Source organism: Pocillopora damicornis, chromosome 7 (assembly GCF_964200805.1).
Source record: "Pocillopora damicornis chromosome 7, jaPocDami1.2, whole genome shotgun sequence".
Classification (NCBI taxonomy): Eukaryota; Metazoa; Cnidaria; class Anthozoa; order Scleractinia; family Pocilloporidae; genus Pocillopora; species Pocillopora damicornis.
This window is the reverse complement of record NC_142676.1, coordinates 19,781,084-19,801,804: the sequence shown is the minus strand read 5'-3', so window position 1 is coordinate 19,801,804 and position 20,721 is coordinate 19,781,084. Positions and strand designations below refer to the sequence as shown.

The window sequence follows — 20,721 nt, the reverse complement described above, 5'->3', positions numbered from 1 at the left end:
CGAAAATGAATTTCATACGAGAATGAATTTGAACAGGTTTTGCGCGCAAACAGAAAACTAGTAAATTGGCCGTGACAGAAGCGCGAGGTAACGGTGTCATTCCGTGACGGTTATCACGTCTATCGGTTGCAGGTTTTACCAATACCACTCATGTGCACGAATTATTTAGATTCTAGCTGACTTGGTGTCCGTAAAGTGTTCTAAGAGTAATCTGGGTGAGGGGAGTTAACCTCATAACTCATTGTATCAAACTCTTGAGAGTTGTCCAATACCCACGAACAGATTCCCTTCCCAGCGATCCATCGTCTCATTATAAGTGACCGCTTATAACATTTCTTATGGAAAAACTAAGGATAAGACAAAAACCAAAGAAAATTTGTTAAGGTATGTTTATTCAGAGCCACGAAACACACAACTAAAGAGATCGGAAATATCAATAAATTAAATAAAAAATACCAAAGAAATTGACAAATATGGAGAAAACAAATTTATTGTTTGAGGCATTTCCTGAATAGTGTTTACAAAGAATGCAACACGATCAAAAATTTTAAAGGTTTGTTCGGGGATTCTTGAGGCAAAAGTATTCACTTTAAAATCACAATTAAGAAAACCGCCTGTCTTCTGAAAATTTAGGAAATAATTTGTTATAAAAAGCAGTAACTTTCAAATTCACTATTTACATATTTTACAATATAAATTATACTTCCTGCTCGACAACCTGTCCTCACCGTTGATTCGAAAAAAAAAGGAAAAAGTAACAAAAAACCCAAAATATTAATTGACCAATAAATAACAACTTTTCAAAGAGATATTGTTCCCTTAAATTGAAGATAAATTCCATTTTCACAAACCATCATTGTAAACCTTTCAATATATTACATTTCAAAAAATACAACCTCGTACAAATAACAAATTCTCTATTTTCAAAACACACGTTTGAAACATATTTTTAAGTTACCTCCAACTTGCACGTAGTCAAACGTTTAATGATCTGTACAATACGCGATAGAAACTTCAAAACAGGATCAGTCACAAATCCGCTTTTCCTCGCACTTATTGCAAAATTCTCGTGTTCATTTTACATTTTGTATTTCAGATGATGATTGCTCAATTCCCTGGATTTTTTGTACCATATTTACTCTCGATAAACGGCAACCATGAATTAACACCGTTACGACCAATCAGACCACACCGCAGCGTATAATCCACGGCAATCTTCGTCTTCGATCGGGTTTTCCCGCGCTTTCCTGTGACTGCCATCTGTTCCGCGCTTTCCCACACCTGCGACAAATTTTCCCGCCCTTGTCACTTTCAAGCTTGTCAATACAAAGCTCGCTTCGTACTCGCTGCCTGTTAAATGTATTCCCGGGCTTTACATCGTCTTCGATTTTTCCCATGCCAATCATCGCTCAAACACTACTTCATCGATTTCTGATTGGTTCATCTCGATGTGCTTTTTGCTGTTGTTTTTTTTCTTGTGAATGGCTCTATGATTCAATTCGCCTAACAACTGTCTGTCAAGCCTTATGAAATCTAAGTAAGTCCAAAACCTTTGCAATTTTCAATCGCCACAATCAACCGCTCCTTCAGCTTCACTCTAGTGCTGTACTCAGGCAACAAAAGCCTGTTAAAACACGTTAAAGCAGCCGGAAGTCTGTCAGAATCCTCTCCATGGCGCTGCACAATAAAAGTAAAATTAACCAGCCCTTTGAGAGGCACTCTATCACTGCCAGTGACAAACATAAGAAACGCTTTCTTCTGTTCCAGAGTCATCTCATTAACAACTTTCCACAGCATTGTGATTGTGGGATGACTGTGGTTGTAACCGTCTTCGTATGTGGCTGCTACTTCAAGCTCGTAGAAATCAATCACAGGGCACCCACAGATCAGAAGTTCCAGCTCGTCAGGACGGAATAGTGTCAGCACTTCGCCTCCACATACCTGAAAACAACCAAACCAAACAAGAAACAATCGATATCACAATTTCCGATTGAGCGTCGAAAGTATTCCGAGTTTGCTTTTGTTTTGCTTTACTTGATTTTGATTGGTTCAGAAAATTCGCACCACTTCCTCGAACAATCAAATTAAAAACTTAAGGTCCGCAAAATGGTCGCCCGCGTTTTCCCGCGCAACAGGCTGTTTGCTTGCTTGTTCTCATTCGCTGCCTGTGCATTAGCTATTGTGAGATCACTTTGGATTTGGCTTGACGACGGTCGGTCGAAATGCGCACTACTGGGGGCATCAAATAACTGAAAAATTTTCATAATAAATATGTCACAATAATCTGCCGGTGGCTTTTCTGACTGTTTACGACGTTCAAAGCTACCAATCAATTGACGGCCCCGACGAAATTTTATCTCAATGGGATAGATCTAAGGAAAAAACCGACGGCTGAAATTCCTTTCGACGATTTCTGACTTCACCTAACTCCCTCAACCGCTAAGCGGGCTTTACTTTCTTTACCACAAAAAAACTTTTTTTGTCTCCAAGAAAATTACATACCTTATGAAATCCTCGTGAAAATGCCCCGAACTGCCTCTCAACACATTTGACAAGAAGGTGATTGACATACAGTGAGACAAACTGCTCTCTGTTGCTGTTCGTTACAAAGATGTTTTCGCCGTTTGGTAGAAGTTCTATACTTTGAAGATTTCCGAACTCACTTGAAGAAACCTGTGAAAAAAAAATTACAGAAAAGGCGAATCCTAATTTCGGCTGACGGCTGTAACCGTTATCATTTTTGTATTATCAATTTTTTTTGCTTTATACACTTTGCAATGGATCCTATACACAACCTATACCTATCAAAGCTAAGATGCAAAATCTTCAGCCAATCAGACTTGGTTGACAATCGTTCTCCCCGCGCTCTGCATCGGCTAAATATTCCCCGGCACCCCTTGGCTATTTTTCCAATCAACACACGCGACGGAATCCACTGATACAGAGGGATTGCTAGTAGTCTAGAACGAATTACTTAAAAGTTTCTCTTCAGCATTACCTGGAAAGTATAGCAAAATGTGTCTTCAACACACAGGAGGAAAATGCACATCTAATATGATACCATTGTAGATTGCTAAGCCAAGAAGAATTCCAACCAGCTCAAATTCCTTCTCTGATTCAAGAGAGGAGCTTTTTAGCCAAACACAATGTGTTTCATCAATGTTAGTGAACATCCCATAGCCTGAATAAAGAAAGAGAGAAAGCATAAAAAACCATCAATATGACAAATCCTCATCTGATTCCTATGAAGCAAAACACCGTCATTTACTAAATATCATCAATCTATACTAGTGGTGTTGATCTTTCCTGTAACATTGCATATAAGGATCTTTGGTAAGTCACTCAGTCAAGTGAATGGAGGTGGTAAGTTTTTAAAAGAAAATGTGGTGCTGCGTCGGTAGGAGAGTATAGCTAGGAAATTTGGTGTTGTCAAGTGAGTTGATAACGTAAATTGGCCTCCGTAGAGAGTTTCAAAGCTGACGTTTCGAGCGTTAGCCCTTCGTCACAGCAAATGCTTATATGCAGAAAATGGAGCTATGCTATTGGTGGGAACATGGTTACGAGAAAAACGAAAATAATTTTATTCTTATTTATTCATTATTATTTCTTTTTCAAATTCAACTTATCAGTCAGTCACTCAGTCAGTAAGTAATTGAGTTGTTCAGTTGGTCAGTCAGTCCACCAGTCAGTGAGTCAGTAAGTCAGTACATCAGTTAGATTCATCAGTTAATCAGTTAGGTCAGTCAGTAAGTCAGTCGGAGACTGAGACAGTCAGTAAGTCAGTGTAGCACTCATTGAGCCAGTAAGTAAATATATCTGTTGGCTGGTCAGTCAGTTAAAGACTGTGACAGTCAGTTAGTCAGCATATCATTCATTAAGTCGGCGAGTAAGCATATCAGTCAGTTATTCTGTGATCCATTTGGTCAATCTGTCTGTCAGTCAGCTGGAACCACCTGACAATATTCTCAAATGTGTCCTCTCAGCTGACTTTTCACATGTGTTCAAGAAAAGTCCCTCAGGGACCACCATGTATCCAAAAATTATTGCAAAATATATCTACCAGGGTCAAAGATAGCTTCAACAATCATGTGAAAGAATTCTTTCTGCAGTCCTCCCATATCCAGCCCTTGTTCTCCTCCACCAACATACTTTATCTTCAGTGGTTTTTTCAAGTCAAATTCCTGTAGTTGGAAAAAAAAAAGAACACATTAATTGAGTAATCCTACATCAAATTCTCAGAGCTGGTTATTGACACAAGGTCAAACCCAAACCATGGTTTTATGCAAGTGGTGAGCCTCAGGGATTCTCTACAAGATGGTTGATTTAATTAAATAACTGTCTTTTAATTATGAGCTTTGGGCCCTCTTGACACTGTTCACTGTTCACAAAAATAAATGTTCAGATATACGGATCTGCAAAATTGAAGACAGCTTAGAATGCAGTTTTGTTTAACAACAGCTAAATTTTGTTTAAACAACCAGCCCTCAGAATCTGAACCAAATCATCATGTTAATACCAGTACATTTGAGTCTATACTTACACCTATACTCCTGAAAAGGAGAGGGGTTTTGTGACAGTAGAGAGAACAAGGTGGTCTTATAAATGGGGTGATCAAATGTTTTGGTTCCACTTCTCCATGCATTTCATAAAAACACAACCACAAGAAAACAATTAAGTCAATGACCTTGAGGTTGATCTGATTTAATGTATCCTCAATCAAATTATCTCGGCGAACTTCCAGAACAAGAAATGGACACATGGCAGATTTGACAGCATCTTCCAATTCATTGGTTTTCTTCTGTGCCTCCTCCCATAGTCTCTGTGCTTGTTGCACACGGGCCTGATGGACAATTGCATTTTGATATTCCACTCTCATCTGTGATACAGCATCAATTTTAAGGACTCTCACCTGAATTTGGAAAACACAGGACTTAATTTAGGCTTGTTCCCAAGGAAACACATGAAATCATACAACAAAAATAAGACAGAAAGTCCTGTGTACCATATAATGATATAATTGTACCTGTATGGTAAAATAGTTTTTTATACCAAAGTAGTTTGGAAATTTGACATTCCATGAAATACTGCAAAATCTCTGTTGTAACTGATCAATACATAAAATAACCAGTTTTCCTTATAACCTTTTTTTTTTCCTCTTAAAAATTACCAGCAAATATTCTCCACTTTTTTTTAATTAATACACCCCAACCATTACTTCAGGTTGAAAAGAACTTTTTATGGTTTGGTTTTGGTTTTCGGCATTTTACTCACATCAGAGATATCCACAATCAATTTGACCTGAAACTCACTGAACCCTTTGCACTCTAAGATTAGCATTAATTTTCTCCATACTGAGCTCGTTACAGTTCCAATGGTACTGGCAAAGAGAATTTGTGTTATAATCAAGAGCTTCTTGAATTTGCTATCACTTCCTTAACCCTTTAACTTCCAAGATCTGATAGTTAATTCTCTCCTCTAAATGCTACACATTTCCTTGTAAAATGGTTGCAAGAATTTGGTGTTCAATCAAGATACTATCATACCTGATAAGTTTGAATAATCTCACTACCTGTTTGTTGGATAATGTATGGATATTATAGGGAGAAGTTACATATTGATCACTTCTGGGAGTTAAAGGGTTAACTCTCCTTACCTTAATATTTGGTTCAGGGGTGATACTACTAGGAGAAATTAGATTCTTATCACTCTTAAGGGTTAAAGGGTTAAAAAAAAAAATACAACATATATGTATAAACTGATGTGTTGTGCCACAAATATCATGTCACTAGATTTCGCATTACCTTTGAAGTTGGGTCGAATAGAAATGGATAATCAAGAAGGGATAATTTTTGACCACTTTGCAATCTGGAAAAGAAAAAAAATTATATAAGTTTCCATTTTCATCATTTATCAAATTTATGTCTTTCAGTTATAATACATTAACATTTTAACATTGTATGAATTATTGAGATATTTTGTGGCTGAAGCAGCAATCATGTCACAACTAACAAGTACCTGTTAGATTCCCGCAAAGTTCTCCAGTGCTCATATTCTTTCTTGAAATCCATTTTCAATGAGAGATCTTCATTGTAAAAGTCAGAAAGAGGAACAAATTCCTCTTTTCTTTTCTTGTTGAGTTGATAGCAGGTGTCGTAGAGTATGGCTAAAGTTTTACATGCTTCTAGCAAGCGTGGCTTGCTACACTGGCCTGGTGAAATCAGGCTGCTCAGATATGTCTGGAAAACCTGGTGATCAGGGAGAAAAATTAAAGACAATCAGCATTTGCACTTGCCTGGGAATTAATATGCTAATAATTTATAGTACGTAACTCAGAGTATCAATCACCAATTCAGTACTATAAAAAAAGACCACACAACTGAGCTGAAATGAGTAGGGCAGATGCATTGAGCAAGTCTTTCTTGCTGTTGCCACAGCCATCACTGGTAAGTTATGAACTTCTGATCATCAAAATAAAAAATTATCTGAGAGGTTTGACAAATATATATCCCCATTAATGATCCAGCAAAAAAAGACAGGCAAAATCTCAACTATATCCTACATTAATGCATATCATTGCAATTCTAAGAGCTACAGCCAAAACAAAAACATCATTGCTCAACATACCTGAAGGAGGTGCTTGAAGGAATCTACATCATAACAGGATAAAATCTTGATCAAGGCCTTCCTTGAATCAACTGATAGATTACTTAACACCAAGCACATTTTCCATAAGAGGGTTTGAGAGTCTTGTACAAGTGGATTCTCTATCAAAATGACCAGCTGTGCCACTCCGTCTGGATTTAAAACCAAGGAGCCCAAGGTTGTAAGGTGAATCTCGAGGGAATTCAGAAGTGGCTGAACAAATGTATTCTGAGGCTCTAAACTCAAAAGGAGTTTGTATGCTTCTCTTACAGCAGGAACATCCAGAGAATTGTGATGTTCCCCATTAGCTGTTCTAAAACTGTCATTCAGAGCTTCAGATGAAGTAAACACTGTCCTGATGGTGTTAATGAGAAAAGCTGCATCTTTACACTGATTATAGTTTTCCGCTGAAGATTCCAGCATTGGTGGTGTTAGATGAGTTAATGAGAACTCCTGAATGTGACCAGATGACATTTCAAGGGCACACTCTTTTTCAAACTCTTCCAAGTCTACAATATCATTTAAGGAGCTATTTGAGCTGAACAACTCTGGCGGCATTCCAGGAAGGGCATGATCAGTCATAAGATTACCTGACAGATTCACTTTGGAAAATTCTGTGTCAAGATTAAAAATATGTCTTTTTGGAGCCTCTTTGACTTCATCTGTTTGCAAATGAGTTCCTTTCTTACCAATTTCCTCAACAACTACAGATTTATCACCAGAAGCAACAAGTATTTCTTTGTCCGCATCACCAGCCTTAACTTCAGTTTCAATTATATTCCAGGATCCTGATATTTGATTTTCATAAATTTTCTTTGATTTAATCAAATTGGTCGGAAAGTTCGAACCCTTTTCTGAATGTCTCCTCTGCGAAAATGGTTGGAATAGTGTTTGGAATGGAGTGGTTGAAAATAAACAGTGCAGAAAAGGCCTGGGTTTGTTTGGTTCCCCTTCAAACAGCTTGGCCGGCAAAGGACCTGTTTTTTGATTGCTGAGAGTACAAATGTATTGTTTGTTTCTTGTGGCTAATTCAATACTCATGATACCAGCCACATCTGGGGCGAGCTTGACTCCCCCCTTGCTGGAGACACAAAATTTGTTTTGACAGCTCTCGTCTCCACAACCTTTCGTGAGCTGTCGAAAATAACATTTAACCAGCTCTTCAAAATGGCTCTTAGCGTCGGCAAAGGACGAGTTCGGTTGATCATAGCTTCGCAGCGGCATTGCTTCCTTTAAGGAAAGATTGGAGTCTGAAATAGCGGCTAGATTACTGGCACTCAAAGTTTTTGCACTTGCCTTCAGTGACTGAACATTGAGTTGCGCTAAACTGGAATATCTTCGTGAGCTGTCCAAGTTTAAGCATTCCAGTGATCCACTGAGGACATCTTTTCGAAGCTTTGGTTGGCTTGCATGCTTTTTTAGCTTGTTGAACTTAGTTATTGAGTCTCCAGACTGTAGAGAATGTCTTTTAGAATGCGCCATTGGAATTCTTGGAGGCCTACCCGAGACAACGGCGTGACCGCCCAAAACTTCGTCCATTTCAAGGCTGTGCACCTTGTTCTCTTCCACAAAAAAACCGCAGGAAAATAATCTAAAATCAAAAACAGGAAATAGCTCGGAACCTTTTGAACAAAGCCTTCTAATCGTTCATTTTCCCACTTTCTAAGACGTTTTACGTTACTCATCTGTCAATAATTCCAGAACAAAAACGCCGCCATTTTCGTTACCGTGACACTATAACAATGGTCAGAGGCTTCCCTCGGAGTATTGTATCCATATATGGTAGCCGATGCCTTGGCGATTTTACTTCCTCTCGGTAAATATGGCGAAGGTGGTGAGTACACAAAATATGGTGGTTTTAATGATATTTAGCGCTACTCACTATATTCTCAACCAGAAGTAGTCTTATCATGAGTGTTCCTAAATGGGATTTTTCCTAGGAAATCTAGTTTCAATGTAGTTATGTTCACAAAGGGGAAAGATTTCTTGAAACTATGACATAAACATTTACGAGTTTTCTAATTCTGCGAAAAATCTGTTTGAATGTTATTGAAGTTCTTTTGTGCCTGTGGCATTTGGAATTGATCTTGTCCCGACTTTATATTAAACTGATCTTTGTTGATGCCATGGTTCTACTACTAAATGGACGCATATGTAATGCCCCTTGACTTTATCGCTGGGGAATTGAAATTAATTTCCGGAAGTCAAATCAGTGCAAATTAAAGTGATTCGGTTTTTATGGAAATATTTGTATTGATGTGGCAAAATCTTTAAGGTTTGTCTCTTAGAGAATATTCAAACTTATATGTGAGTGCTAAAACTTCAGTAACGTTTCATTTTGTGTTCCTATTACATTAAGTACCATATATCACGCGACAGAACATACAAATAAAATCATTTCACAACAATCAAGGGCTCCTATCGTGTAATTGTTTTCAATGAACTTTGGACCTCCCTCTAATGTCCTTTCTCCTTCATCTTAATGGTTCATTTTTTATTTATATTTTTTTATTTTTTCAGAATGAGGAAGACAACCTCATGTTTGACAAACAACTGTTGAAAGGCATTGACCTCAGTAAAGGAGAGTGTAGATTGCATGAGAGCGGTTTATCAGTGGAAAATCCTGGTGATAATTTGATTTTGAGACCTTTAGGCGCTGATGATTATGATAAAGGTAAATCAAATGAATGAAATGAATTGACAAAAACATTTTAGAAAACTCATGCCACATGCATTTTTATTATTACTTCACATGTCATGAATTTTAAAGGGGAAACTTCAAACCTCATCTTACCTTGCCCTTCTGTAAAATTCATGCATCACATATTAATTTTTTGTGCAATTTTGCATCATGAATAAACCCTTTGCCACCCTCTAAATGGCCCTGGAAATCAGCAATTGTTTCTTAGATTGTTTTTGATACTGCATAATAAAAGTATTGGTAAATGAGCAGAGCTGTATTCCCCATTGTACAAAATATCAGACAAATGAACAAAAGTGTTTATCAGCTAACATTTTTTCTTTCAACCCTTTAACTCCTAAGATCTGATTCTTAATTCTCCCCTCTAGCTACTATAAATTTCTTTGTAAATGAGTGTCAAGAATGTGGTGTTAGATCAAGTTAACAACTTTTACCTGATAAGTTTGAGTCATCTCATTACCTGTCTGCTGGATGGTGATATCATTGGGAGAAATTAATGGCAATCACTTCTGGGGGTTAAAGACTCATTGATTACTTAGTAATTAACCTTACGGATTATATCTAAGACTTATTTTAGAAAAACTTAAAGAAAAGGACACTATCTTTTGGGGTTATTTAGTATTATCAACTGAATTGATAACATAAATTGGCCACCATAAATAGTTCCAAAGCTGTCGTTTTGAGGGTTAGCCCTTCATCTGAGGGAATGATGAAACATCAGCTTTGAAACTCTTTATGATGGCCAAGTTATGTTATCAACTCAGTTGGCAATATGAAATTACCTTGTTATACTCTCCCACCAATGCAGCACCATAGATTCCTTAGACACTTACCCCCCCTTACGCTATTTTTCCATCAGGTTTCTTGCAACTTTTAGGTCAGCTTACTAAGGTTGGAGAAGTGACAAAAGAAAAGTTTTTCGGTAAGTGTGATAGACTTGCATAACTGTCTAAAAGACCTACCAATAATGACTTTGATCTGCAATAAGGGTATTCTTGAATTTGAAAGTGATCTTTGCAGTAATGAACACTACTTTAGCAGTAGAGAAAATAGGGCCTGAAAAAAGGTTTTTATGGGATTTGAATCCATGACCTCTGCAACACCAAAGCAGTGCTCTACCAACTGAGCTAACAAGCCAATTGGGAGCTGGTCATTATGTTGGTTCATAATAAACCCATGAAGTGATGAATAAATGACTGTAAATATATGAAAATCACATAAATAAACTTTGCTTTTAAGATATGAATTTGAAAGCAATCTTTGCAGTAAGGAACACTACATAAGCAGTAATGAAATTATTACCCTCCTCTTGGTTCGGTACTTTCTCCAAGCTTTCTGTATTAACTTTACGGCCTTAATCTGTTGGAAGAAAAGCAGTAATTATATACTGATGAAGTTTTATGGTGAATCCATTTTCCTGATAAGGTCATGTAGTAGAAAGAATCTCATCTTCTTGGATCAGATTATGGCTAAAATCGCCAAGAAAGTTAGATGATGAAACTTGCCATCTAACTCTGTACCAACTGCCATTACTATCTCCTAGTACCTTGAGTTTGAGCTCTTCTCATTACTGCTGAAGAAGTATTCATTGTAGCAAAGATTGCTCTCTTATTCATTGACTACTCTCTTTTTCAATCTCTTCAGAACGCTTCCATGCTATGCAGTCTTGTCCTGGCACATATTATCTTATTGTAATAGAGGATGTAAAACTAGCAAAACTAGTTGCATGTGGAACACTGGTTGTAGAACAGAAATTCATCCATGACACAGCTGTGGTATGTACCCATTTCCAAGGAGAGCTGGTCTCATTGAGTCCTTCTTAAAGTTTTTGTTTTGGACATATCACAAGAGATAATTACAGGAGGTTTTTTAAAGGGAAAATAAGAGTCATTGAGGAAGAGAACAAAGCCCTATACAAGGTTGCTAAACTCAAGGTCTGAGGTCCTAACTTTCTTTGAGGCCATCTGAAGGGTAAAGGTAACAAGTGAGGATCCAAATGTAAGGCTCTCCAAAGTCTGCCATGAAGCTACCCTCAGAGACCCAGGGGCAGTTAATCAGGGTGAGCAAAAGAGAAAATCAGCACAACAATAGTCTACTTGATGGACACATTTTGTGCAATCTTTTGTCTCACAGATTTTTTTTTCTCAATCTGATTAATTGCCCTGGATGTCCAGGTATGCTATAAAAAGGCTCATTTATTTCTCCCAGGCAATAGCTTTAGACATTGAATGGGCCATTAATTGACCAAATTAATTATTTAACCTTGGCTTTGTGGCTGAATTTTCTTAATTGCTGGGGACTGAAAACCCTTCAGCCACCAGAAGTTGCTGATCTGATTGTACACTCTCTTCTCTTGCTGCTACACATTTCCTTGTAAATTAGTAACAAGAACTTGGTGTTAGATCAACATGACAACTTCTACCTGATAGGTTTGAGTATTCTTATTAACTGTTTGCTGGATAATATATGAATATTATTGGGAGAAGTTGCATGTTGATCACTACAGGGGGTTAATAGCAATTCTCCACAGTTAATAGCATTTCTGTTGTAAATTTCAGAGAGGTAGAATTGAGGACATAGTTGTTGACGGCAGTTGTAGAGGGAAAAAAATTGGAAAACTGTGAGTATAACATTGGGTTTTTTAGGGACCTGAGACCCATTTCTCTAAGGTCCTGATAACTTAATGGGCCTTGTTGTTTTGTTTTCATTCAAGATGGGGATTTCAAATGTTTTTAGAATTATACAACAAAACTATCAGGTAAAGGGAAAAAAGGGGGATAATGCAACAAGGTAACTCTAACATCAATGTGTATGTTCTCTGCACTGTTCTCTATTCATTTCGTATGATAATGGTGAGAAGAATTTGTTTAACAATCAGACCCTTATTCTTGTGATCTTGATGTGTGACTCAGGGGTGATATTGTAAGGAGAAATTAGATGTTGGTCACTCTTAGGGTTAAGGTTTCACAAGGGTTAACCAACACTCAGGATCTTAAAATAACCAAGGAGAAATTTATACTGTCTCTGTTTTGACATATACACATGGTTAGACATTAAAACTGCAGGCCCCATCTCCTGCATCTTCTCTGTACTGGTCTTACCAAGAGAGGGAAAAAAAGGGAACATAAATGTAGCTCGCAGTGTTGTGGTTCTGGCCTTAATCTGAACTTGGGGGCACTTACAAAAAAAATCCGTCAAAAATTGTAAATTGTTAAATGCAGTCTTGCCAAACTCTCCTGCAAAGTGTTGTAAACTAACTCAGAATACTCATTAAGGAGAAGAGTTGATAAAATTACTGGTACTATATATCTATCCAAAGATAATTTAAAAAGCATCCCAAGAATTTCTAAATCTGCTTGGTTGTTTTTCCTTCAGGATTGTTGAGACACTGATTTTACTTGGCAAGAAATTAGGATGTTACAAGATCAGTCTGGAGTGTAAAGATCCCCTGTTGACTTTTTACACACAATTTGGTCTCAAACATGAAGACAAACAGAATTACCTTTGTAAAAGATTCTTTCACTGACAACAGAAGATCAAATCATGGCTTTTAATTTATGTTTATTGAATGTCATATGGCCATGGGTGGTTTAAAATCTAAAGTAATTATAAATTATATGTGATCAATGAGATCCAAAACTATTTCTATAAAGTATATATTGTTGCACAAGGTTAGAGCACTTTTTTATTTGGGTGTTGCAAAACCCAGCAAATAAAGTACAGTCACATGTCCAATCAGAACAGGAGCAAATGTCACAATGAGCCAAAAGGACCCATAAGGAAAAAAACAAAAAAGAAGTCCCAAAGGGTGGGAAGTGGAAGTGAATAAGGTGCTTGTGGTTAAGGTTTTTAAGTTTTTTTTTTAATGTGGTAAAGTAAAAGTACTTTCAATCTGGAATTAGATTGATCACTGAATTGAAAATTGCCATGTAGTCTCTACCACAGAAGATGGTTTTCATTGTCATATGGTGTGTTTAGATGTAGCCTTTTGAGGAAGTATAATATTGGTATTGTAACAAAGGTTGATCTTTCATCACGAATTGAACTGTGTGTTGATCATACCCATCACAATGATCTTAAAAGGGTACCTGACAATTTTAGGGGTTGATCAGTTACTGAGATGTCATTTTTAATTATTTCATAATATTCAGACCTACGGATATGTTCACTTCTTGTCCAGAACACGTGCTATTACTCTACTTGAAGTATCCTAAGCCCGGGCGCTTACTTGAAAATTTTGGTTAAAAAGGGTGGAGGGGCGCTTTTTTGGAAGTGACTAACGTAAAAGAAACTATCCTCCTTTACCTACACCACTATCCTGCTACTACAGTTGAAGCTTAACAAGTTATAAATGAATTGGCCCCAGTAACAGGTTGTCCTTGTGACCTTACTATTTAAGAAAGTGAAGGAGGGCTTCGATACCAGCACTAACGATTGAGTTTTATCACTAACGATTAATATTTTTGGCACGAGAGGCTTCCCATAAGTTGTAGGAACTTTTTAAGCTTATTTACAAGTAATCAGAGTTGACGGACATCGAGACACCAAATAACTTTCTCCTGGTGTCAAGGATACGCTGATCAGACTCTAGATCTAATTCATAATTACCTACGGTATATTGTGTGACCATAAGAAAATGGTAACTTGTAGATGTGTCTGAGTTTTCTTCGCAAAAACACTTTCTCTTGATGACAAGGGCACGCTGGTACATGCTGATTCACAATCACTTAGGGAATATTGTGTGACCACAAGAGAATAATAACTTGCAGCTGTCTCTAAGTGTTTCTTGCGAAACAACTTCCTCTTGATGTCCAGGGCACACTGGTAAGTCTTAAGAACTGATTCGTTATCACCCAAGGAATGATGTGGGACTGACCGCCAGAGAATGGTAACTTTGAGATGTTTCTGAGTGTTTCTCGCCAAACAACTTTCTCTTGGTATCCAGGGCACACTGCTAAGCCACTAAAACTGATTCGTAATCACCTACGGAATGATGTGTGACCGCCAGAGAATTGTAACTTTCAGCCGTGTCTGAGTTTTCCTCGCCAAACAACTTCTCCTGATGTCAAAGGTACGCTGTCAGGACTCTAGAGCTGATTCATAATCACCAACGGATGTTGTGTGAATCATGAGTGGGAATAGTGCTTCTCGCGCGCGCTGACTGACTAATTCGGATGTGATTAGTGAGTACTTTTCACCACGGAGCAGCTAAAGAAACAAAATCGTGCGCCAAGAGTCCAAACTCTGACATTTCTCGGTATAATGATAGATACGAACTAATTTTTTCGGTATTTGTAAGGTATATGCTACACAATGATCTGCCTCACCGTCGCGCCTCGGCAAATAACCGCTACTATTTACCTTCACTTTAGACAGAATAACGGTTACATACTCTATACAGTATATCTACGGGTTCACCATATTGTAAATTTAAAATCTTCGACAACACACCACCCTTAAACAATCTGCGCATCGGCTCACTGATATGCAGAAATTTCCGCACCACGCCTTGGAATAGCGAAATCAAAGGGATTTGAGCCACATCGGTACATATCAATGTTCCCTGGGTGAAATCCTTTTCTTAAATACGATAAATTATTGTTCAGAATTCCTTTTTATTTTATCTCCTACTTTAAGCGAACGTCGCTTAGACTGACAGGCTAAAGTCTGCTTTCTGAATTTTATTTGTGTTTTCCTGATTGAAGAGTAACTTCGAGCAGTGTCTGGGTGATCCTCGCCGAACAACTTACGTCTGATGTCCAAGGCGCGCTGTTTAGACTTTTGAGCTGATGCACAGTCTCCTATGGAATGTTGTGTGACCCCCAGAGAATCGTAAATTTTCGCTGTGTCGGAGTGTTCCTCGCCAAACAGCTTTCGCATGATGTTAAGGGCACGCTGTTTAGACTCTTGAGCCGATGCATAATCGCGTAAGGAATGTTGTATGACCCCTAAAGAATAGTAACTTTCTGCTGTGTCTAAGTGTTCCTCGCCCAACCATTTTCTTCTGATATCAAGTGAACGTTGTTTAGACTGAAGAGCTAAGGTTAACTCTCCTAGTTTCTTTTGTGTTTTCCCGATTGAAGAGTAACTTTCGGCTGTGTCTTGGTGTTCCTCACCGAACAACTTTCGCCTTATGTCTAAGGCACGCTGTTTAGACTTTTGAGCTGATTTATAATCACCTAAGGAATGTTGTGTGGTTCCCAGAGAACCATAACTGTTGGCTGTGTCTGAGTGTTCCTCGCCGAACAACTTTCTTCTGATGTCAAGGGCACTCCGTTTTGACTTTTGAGCTGATTCATAATCACTTAAGGAATGTTGTGTGGTTCCCAGAGAATCATAACTGTTGGCTGTGTCTGAGTGTTCCTCGCCGAACAGCTTTCGCCTGATGTCCAGGGCACGCTGGTCAGATTGAAGAGCTGATACATAATCACCCAAGGAATATTGTGTGACCGCCAGAGAATGGTAACTTAGAGCCGTGTCCTGGTGTTGCTCGCTGAACAGCTTTCTCCTGATGTCAAGGGCGCGCTGGAAGGACTGAAGAGCAGCTGCATACTCTGCCAAGGAATTTTGTGTGACGCCCAGAGAAAAATAGCTTTTTGCTGTGTCTGGGTGTTCCTCGCCTAAGTGCTTTCGTCTAATGTCAAGCGCACTTTGACAAGACTGAAAAGCTGATGCGTAGTTACCTAAATCAATTTGTATGAGCCCGACCAATAAGTGATTGTTAGCCATTTTAGGATGTTCTTCTCCAAACAGAGTTCGCGTTATGTCAAGCGCACGTTTTGCAGACTGAAGAGCCGAGACGAAATCGTCTGATTTCAAATGTGTAACCGCGGTTTCATATTCAACCTTCAACAAGCCATGTGATGAACAAGGGACCTCCTCCTGTTTCCTGTCTTGGTCAGCAGTGTGGGTATCCAGTAAAGTATCTTTAGTTGGTTTAATGGATGTCAGATTTTTATCTGTTTAAATGAAAAACAAACATACTGATTAATTACTGCTTCCTAAGTTAGTTGCTTTAGTGAACGTATCGTTACTTTAAAGAGCTTGATTAAAAAATATATATATCAGAATTTCACTTCGAGAAATGCGTGCACCGCTTGCCGGGAATTTTATATATTTTAAAGAAGTCTAGAAAAATGTTCAACGATATTCAGGGCCTTTTAGGGCATGAATGATCCGAAGTCGTTTGAAAGAAATTTTGAAATTCTGATGGTCCTTAACTTAAAAACTACAGGGGTAAGCATTTTAAAAATATAGACCCGTAACTTCAACCATCGTCTGGACATGTAAATGATTTTTGTATTCGAGTCACAAGGATCAAACATTTGTCGAAACTGAACATACATTTACCTGGCTTGTTCTGGGCTGGCGCCTGAATCAATTCCTTGATTATCTGTTCTAGCATCTTGAAGATATCATCTTTGGTAGGCATGACTTCCATTTTGTGTTTCAAGGCTTTCACATCTGAACTAATGCCCTCCAGATGTTGATTCTGTTGTTGCAGAAAACTTACAAACGCTCGATTTTCCTCTTTGATACATTCTTCTAGTTTACGAACTTTATTTGTGGGAAATTCTGACTCTGTTAAACCACCGATGACATCAATAGGGTCCGTCTTGACACCAAGAGCTTCAAATGCATCTTTAGCGTGCTTCACGTACTGGTCAAAGGTGGCTTTAGTAATTTCAGAAGTGTGCGAGTGAAAAAGTGAATTTCTTAAAAGTCGAACCTGATCAATCGCGAGTGCAACCGTTTCAGCATTGTTTCCGCTCGGGCTGGTCACCGATGCATGGAAAACTCCATGAGCCAATTTCCGAGGTTTCACGAACAGCTCACCGAGTGTCTTGTGATGACCTCCACTGTCGGGCAAAGCAAAGGACTTGGCGTGGATGGTGGCCTGGAACAGGGCGGTGCAATCCCATTCTTCATAGGAGAGGTTTGTGGGAACTTTGGTTCTGCCAGGGCCACCCTCTGAAGTAAGGAATTTATTTCTTACCGCAGCGGAGTCATCCCACGGCTGATGACCGGGAAGATGTGTCAAAGTGTTGTCCCACATGGACGTGAACGTCTGACGTAAGGCTTTTGGGAACTCATCCAGTACAATAGACGCGAATTTGAAATAGTTTAACTGCTCGTCCCGAAATGGTTGCAGTGCCATTTTGCCTTGGAAATGGTCTTTAAGGCGGTTAACCGTGCTTTTTGGCGATCTGAGGAAAATTATTAATTGACAATTTAATAATAAAAAATAACGTATCAGCAGGCCATGGTAAACTATTTCCGCAAAGTAATTGACTGACGCATATATTTGACTATTAACGGCGTGCTTAATTGAAATGGTATAGAGGCCAAAACCTATTTTGATCAGAAACATAATACTTTGATAGGTTTCTACTGGGATAGTAAATGCTCGTCAGCATACAATGTTGCCCATTGGAGAGACAGTTGAGCCTGTCTTAAGCGGTCACCGACGGGGAATGACGAGCTGACTGCTAAAGAGAAGCTGACCGCTTAATGCAGGGGTGTTTTAAAAGCAATACAAAACGCCAACAGGCCGTTAAAAATCAGTAAAGGGTGACCATGACCGCTCAATAGAGGTTAAAATTGTAGAAACTACGGAGAAAAATTCGGGACTTTGAAAAATAACCGCTAAATAGACGGTGACTGCTTGATACGCTGCCACGACTGTATTTAAAATTTAAAATCCCTAATTTTCGATCTAGCTCTTAAAAAGTATTGCGTGATATGGTTAATTTTCAACCCCGCCAGATTGGCAGCAATAGTATAAAATAACCCAACTTTGGGGAACTAGTTGCTCAGAGGTTACAACAACTTTAGAGAATGAAAACCCATTGCATTCAACCTTCGGGCTTTGCGCCCATATTTCTGTTCAATGTAATAAAATATGTGTTTATTGTTCATCGTGGTATAAGATAAGAGATGAACTTTGTACTTTTGTCTCACGACGAGTCACTTGATTCGTCGCCATAAGGGATACCCACGCAAGCTCGCTTGCTTATTAAGACAAATGGTGACACGTAAACAACCGACCTTATCGCCTGATGAAGACTAGCAGTATTGCGGTCGAAAAGTCGCGTTTAACATCAAAAGTGACTCTATCGTGAGACAATAAATAAAGTTCATCTCCTATCTTACACCATGATGAACAATAAACATATTTTATTACATGAAATATCTTGGTCTATTACTAATACCGTCAACATTAAATCAAAATTCGCTTGGTCGTCGCTGTCATCATTTGCTTGAGCTCAACTAATGTGAAATTAGACGCATTAAAAATTATACAAAATAGTGATTAAACATTCAACTCGAACTTGCAAATTCAAAATTAAAAACGCAAAATTTTAAAATCATTAGGCATCTTACTGAAAAAGCTGACTTTGCTTCTGAAGACTCAAAAACACTACCTGTCAGCGAAACAACATGGAATTCATCATCTGAATTTGATGTCGTTAACTGGTGTGTATTCGGCAAGTTTGGACGTGTTTTTTGTACATAACTACCTCGCAACCCCAGTGCACAAATTTGAATCAATTTCCTCATCCATTTTGTCCATTTCATCACTATCTTCTCTCTTAAACGATTGAACCGGCGGCGTATTTGTTAAATCACTCCATGATAATCACCCAGCAACAAGAAAACGACGATGATATGAAACTGTCTAAAACAATGGAAATGTACAGTCATAGTTTTCTTGTCGAGAGAGATGCTAAATTGGTCGGGTGGCCGATGTCGCAGTTACTGCCGCTACATCGCCATACGCTATGCGTAGGAAAATTACTTTTCGACCCACTAAACCTGACTGATGATAAATCTAAAAGCTGTGTTACGAATAACAGAACACTCTGGTATTGTAATTGACATGTGCATTACTTACTCATTTAATCGGTAATTTTCCTTCTAACAGATTGGTCCTTTACCAGATCATTTCATAGAAATTCTAAAACTAAAATTCCAATGCCAAAAACGTATCGTTTGTTTTACTAATAAACCAAAAGCTACTTTTTAAAGGCAATAAACCACAGTTCTTGAACCTAAAGCAAGTGCTGTCTTTTGCTTAGTAGATAAAGGTTCTTTTTGTCGTCGCCACAAAGTTTCGCTTGACATACCTTGGACATGCATAGGAAATCAGTCGCATGAAACATCCGCGTAGCATCCACACAAATTACTCAGCATTCAGTTAACTTGAATCAGTTATCATGTATTGAAATAACCGGCTGCATTTGCAAGTGAAAAGTTCACAAGTATTGAGAATCTAATAACTAAGCTCTGCACTCCTGAATATAAAACCTAAATTTGGCCGGAAATACTTACACAAGCGATGTAACGTTTGAAACTAAAAATGATTCAATCAGCTCAACCGAGATTCATTCCTTAGCCATTGAGCTTAACGTGAACTATGAAACAGTACTTAAGAACAAACAAACAAACTGAAGCTCAATAGCAATCGACGAGATTTCAAAGGAAGTGAACTTTTTGTAGCATATTAATCAAAACTGTTTGAAACATTATGGCAGTGTCGCAGTCATCTTCTAGTCTTAAAAATCGCAGTTTGGAAACTTCGTTGCGTTATCCGTTGATTAAACTATAAACCCTAAATTTTGAGAATAGAATTACCTTAATCGAAGATTGTGGGGTGGAAGCTGATGTCAAATGGCTTCTAAATGGCGATTAATCATGGCATTGACGACTCTTAAGACGAAGTATGCTGAGTCAACAACTCAACGGAATACCTGACCCACAGCCTTACCAACAACTCAATGTACCGTGTCGCATTTGCATGGCTAAAGATCACCTGGTGATCTGATCAAGTAACCTGAAAGTTCTAAGTGGCGACCTAATCAAAAAAGATATTTAACGACCTAAAGTTACTTATGGACATAACTTAAAGCAGCACCCATGATCTACTGGTATATCTCTTGTGAACTGGAGTGCGAGTTTTTTTCTGTTAATTTGATACCGCTGAAGGTCTATCAATCTGGGAAATCAAAGTGTTTTTTAATAAAAAAAAAATTACCCATGAAGACTCAAATATGGTGTCAAAACTCTTTCCAGTCCAGGGGCCTTAGCACTCGACAGCAACCGGAAATAGGGACGGCTCTTTTGTTAGCTGCTTGCTACAAGTCCTTACCGTAGTGTTTTCTTTAAATTTCTTTAAGGGACTTTACTTATTATTAGTTAGATCATATTTCCGTCAACATCACGAAAGAAATCACGTGGATAGTCAATTTACAACTATGTGCTTAGATACCACGCCTCTGAACAGAACAGAGGCTAAGGGTGACTTTGTAATGATAGAGACAAGAAAATACTCATCTGCATATGAAATGTAACTTTACTCATAATTCTAAGGTGAACTT

General features: G+C 38.3%; 3 protein-coding genes across 4 annotated transcripts; 1 reads left to right on the top strand and 2 right to left on the bottom strand.

Annotated features, from left to right (window-relative positions):
* Positions 1–375: 375 nt before the first annotated feature.
* On the bottom strand, positions 376–8,386 carry LOC113675517 (putative E3 ubiquitin-protein ligase HECTD2). The gene is given in 9 exon segments (XM_027192148.2): positions 376–1,941; positions 2,503–2,673; positions 2,999–3,029; positions 3,031–3,181; positions 4,061–4,181; positions 4,685–4,909; positions 5,802–5,865; positions 6,016–6,245; positions 6,625–8,386. Coding segments are annotated over 9 exon segments (2,958 nt in total). The 5' UTR covers positions 8,182–8,386; the 3' UTR covers positions 376–1,533.
* Positions 8,387–8,449: 63 nt separating this feature from the next.
* Positions 8,450–13,377, top strand: LOC113676493 (glucosamine 6-phosphate N-acetyltransferase). The gene is made up of 6 exons (XM_027193192.2): positions 8,450–8,476; positions 9,163–9,316; positions 10,203–10,265; positions 10,988–11,118; positions 11,902–11,963; positions 12,719–13,377. Exons 1-6 carry the CDS (start codon positions 8,465–8,467, stop codon positions 12,867–12,869), a joined length of 573 nt encoding a protein of 190 aa, XP_027048993.2. The 5' UTR covers positions 8,450–8,464; the 3' UTR covers positions 12,870–13,377.
* On the bottom strand, positions 12,887–20,117 carry LOC113676589 (uncharacterized). 2 transcript variants are annotated; one of them, XM_027193301.2, is made up of 3 exons: positions 19,979–20,117; positions 16,694–17,550; positions 12,887–16,302 (listed from the first exon to the last, which is right to left on the bottom strand). In XM_027193301.2, the coding sequence occupies exons 2-3, from the start codon at positions 17,499–17,501 to the stop codon at positions 14,939–14,941; spliced, it is 2,172 nt and encodes a 723-aa protein (XP_027049102.2). In that variant the 5' UTR covers positions 17,502–17,550; positions 19,979–20,117; the 3' UTR covers positions 12,887–14,938. The 2 variants fall into 2 exon arrangements, with proteins under 2 accessions (XP_027049102.2, XP_089067233.1); XM_089211107.1 differs by lacking the exon at positions 19,979–20,117 and adding an exon at positions 18,769–18,900.
* Positions 20,118–20,721: the final 604 nt, after the last annotated feature.

Coding starts and splice junctions, on each gene's coding strand:
- LOC113676589 (XM_027193301.2), bottom strand. CDS start 17,501: ATGGCACTGCAACCATTTCGGGACGAGCAGTTAAACTATTTCAAATTC. Junction 16,303..16,693: donor GCCAGCCCAGAACAAGCCAG/GTAAATGTATGT, acceptor TCATTTAAACAG/ATAAAAATCTGACATCCATT.
- LOC113676493 (XM_027193192.2), top strand. Junction 10,266..10,987: donor GACAAAAGAAAAGTTTTTCG/GTAAGTGTGATA, acceptor CAATCTCTTCAG/AACGCTTCCATGCTATGCAG. Junction 11,119..11,901: donor TCATCCATGACACAGCTGTG/GTATGTACCCAT, acceptor TGTAAATTTCAG/AGAGGTAGAATTGAGGACAT.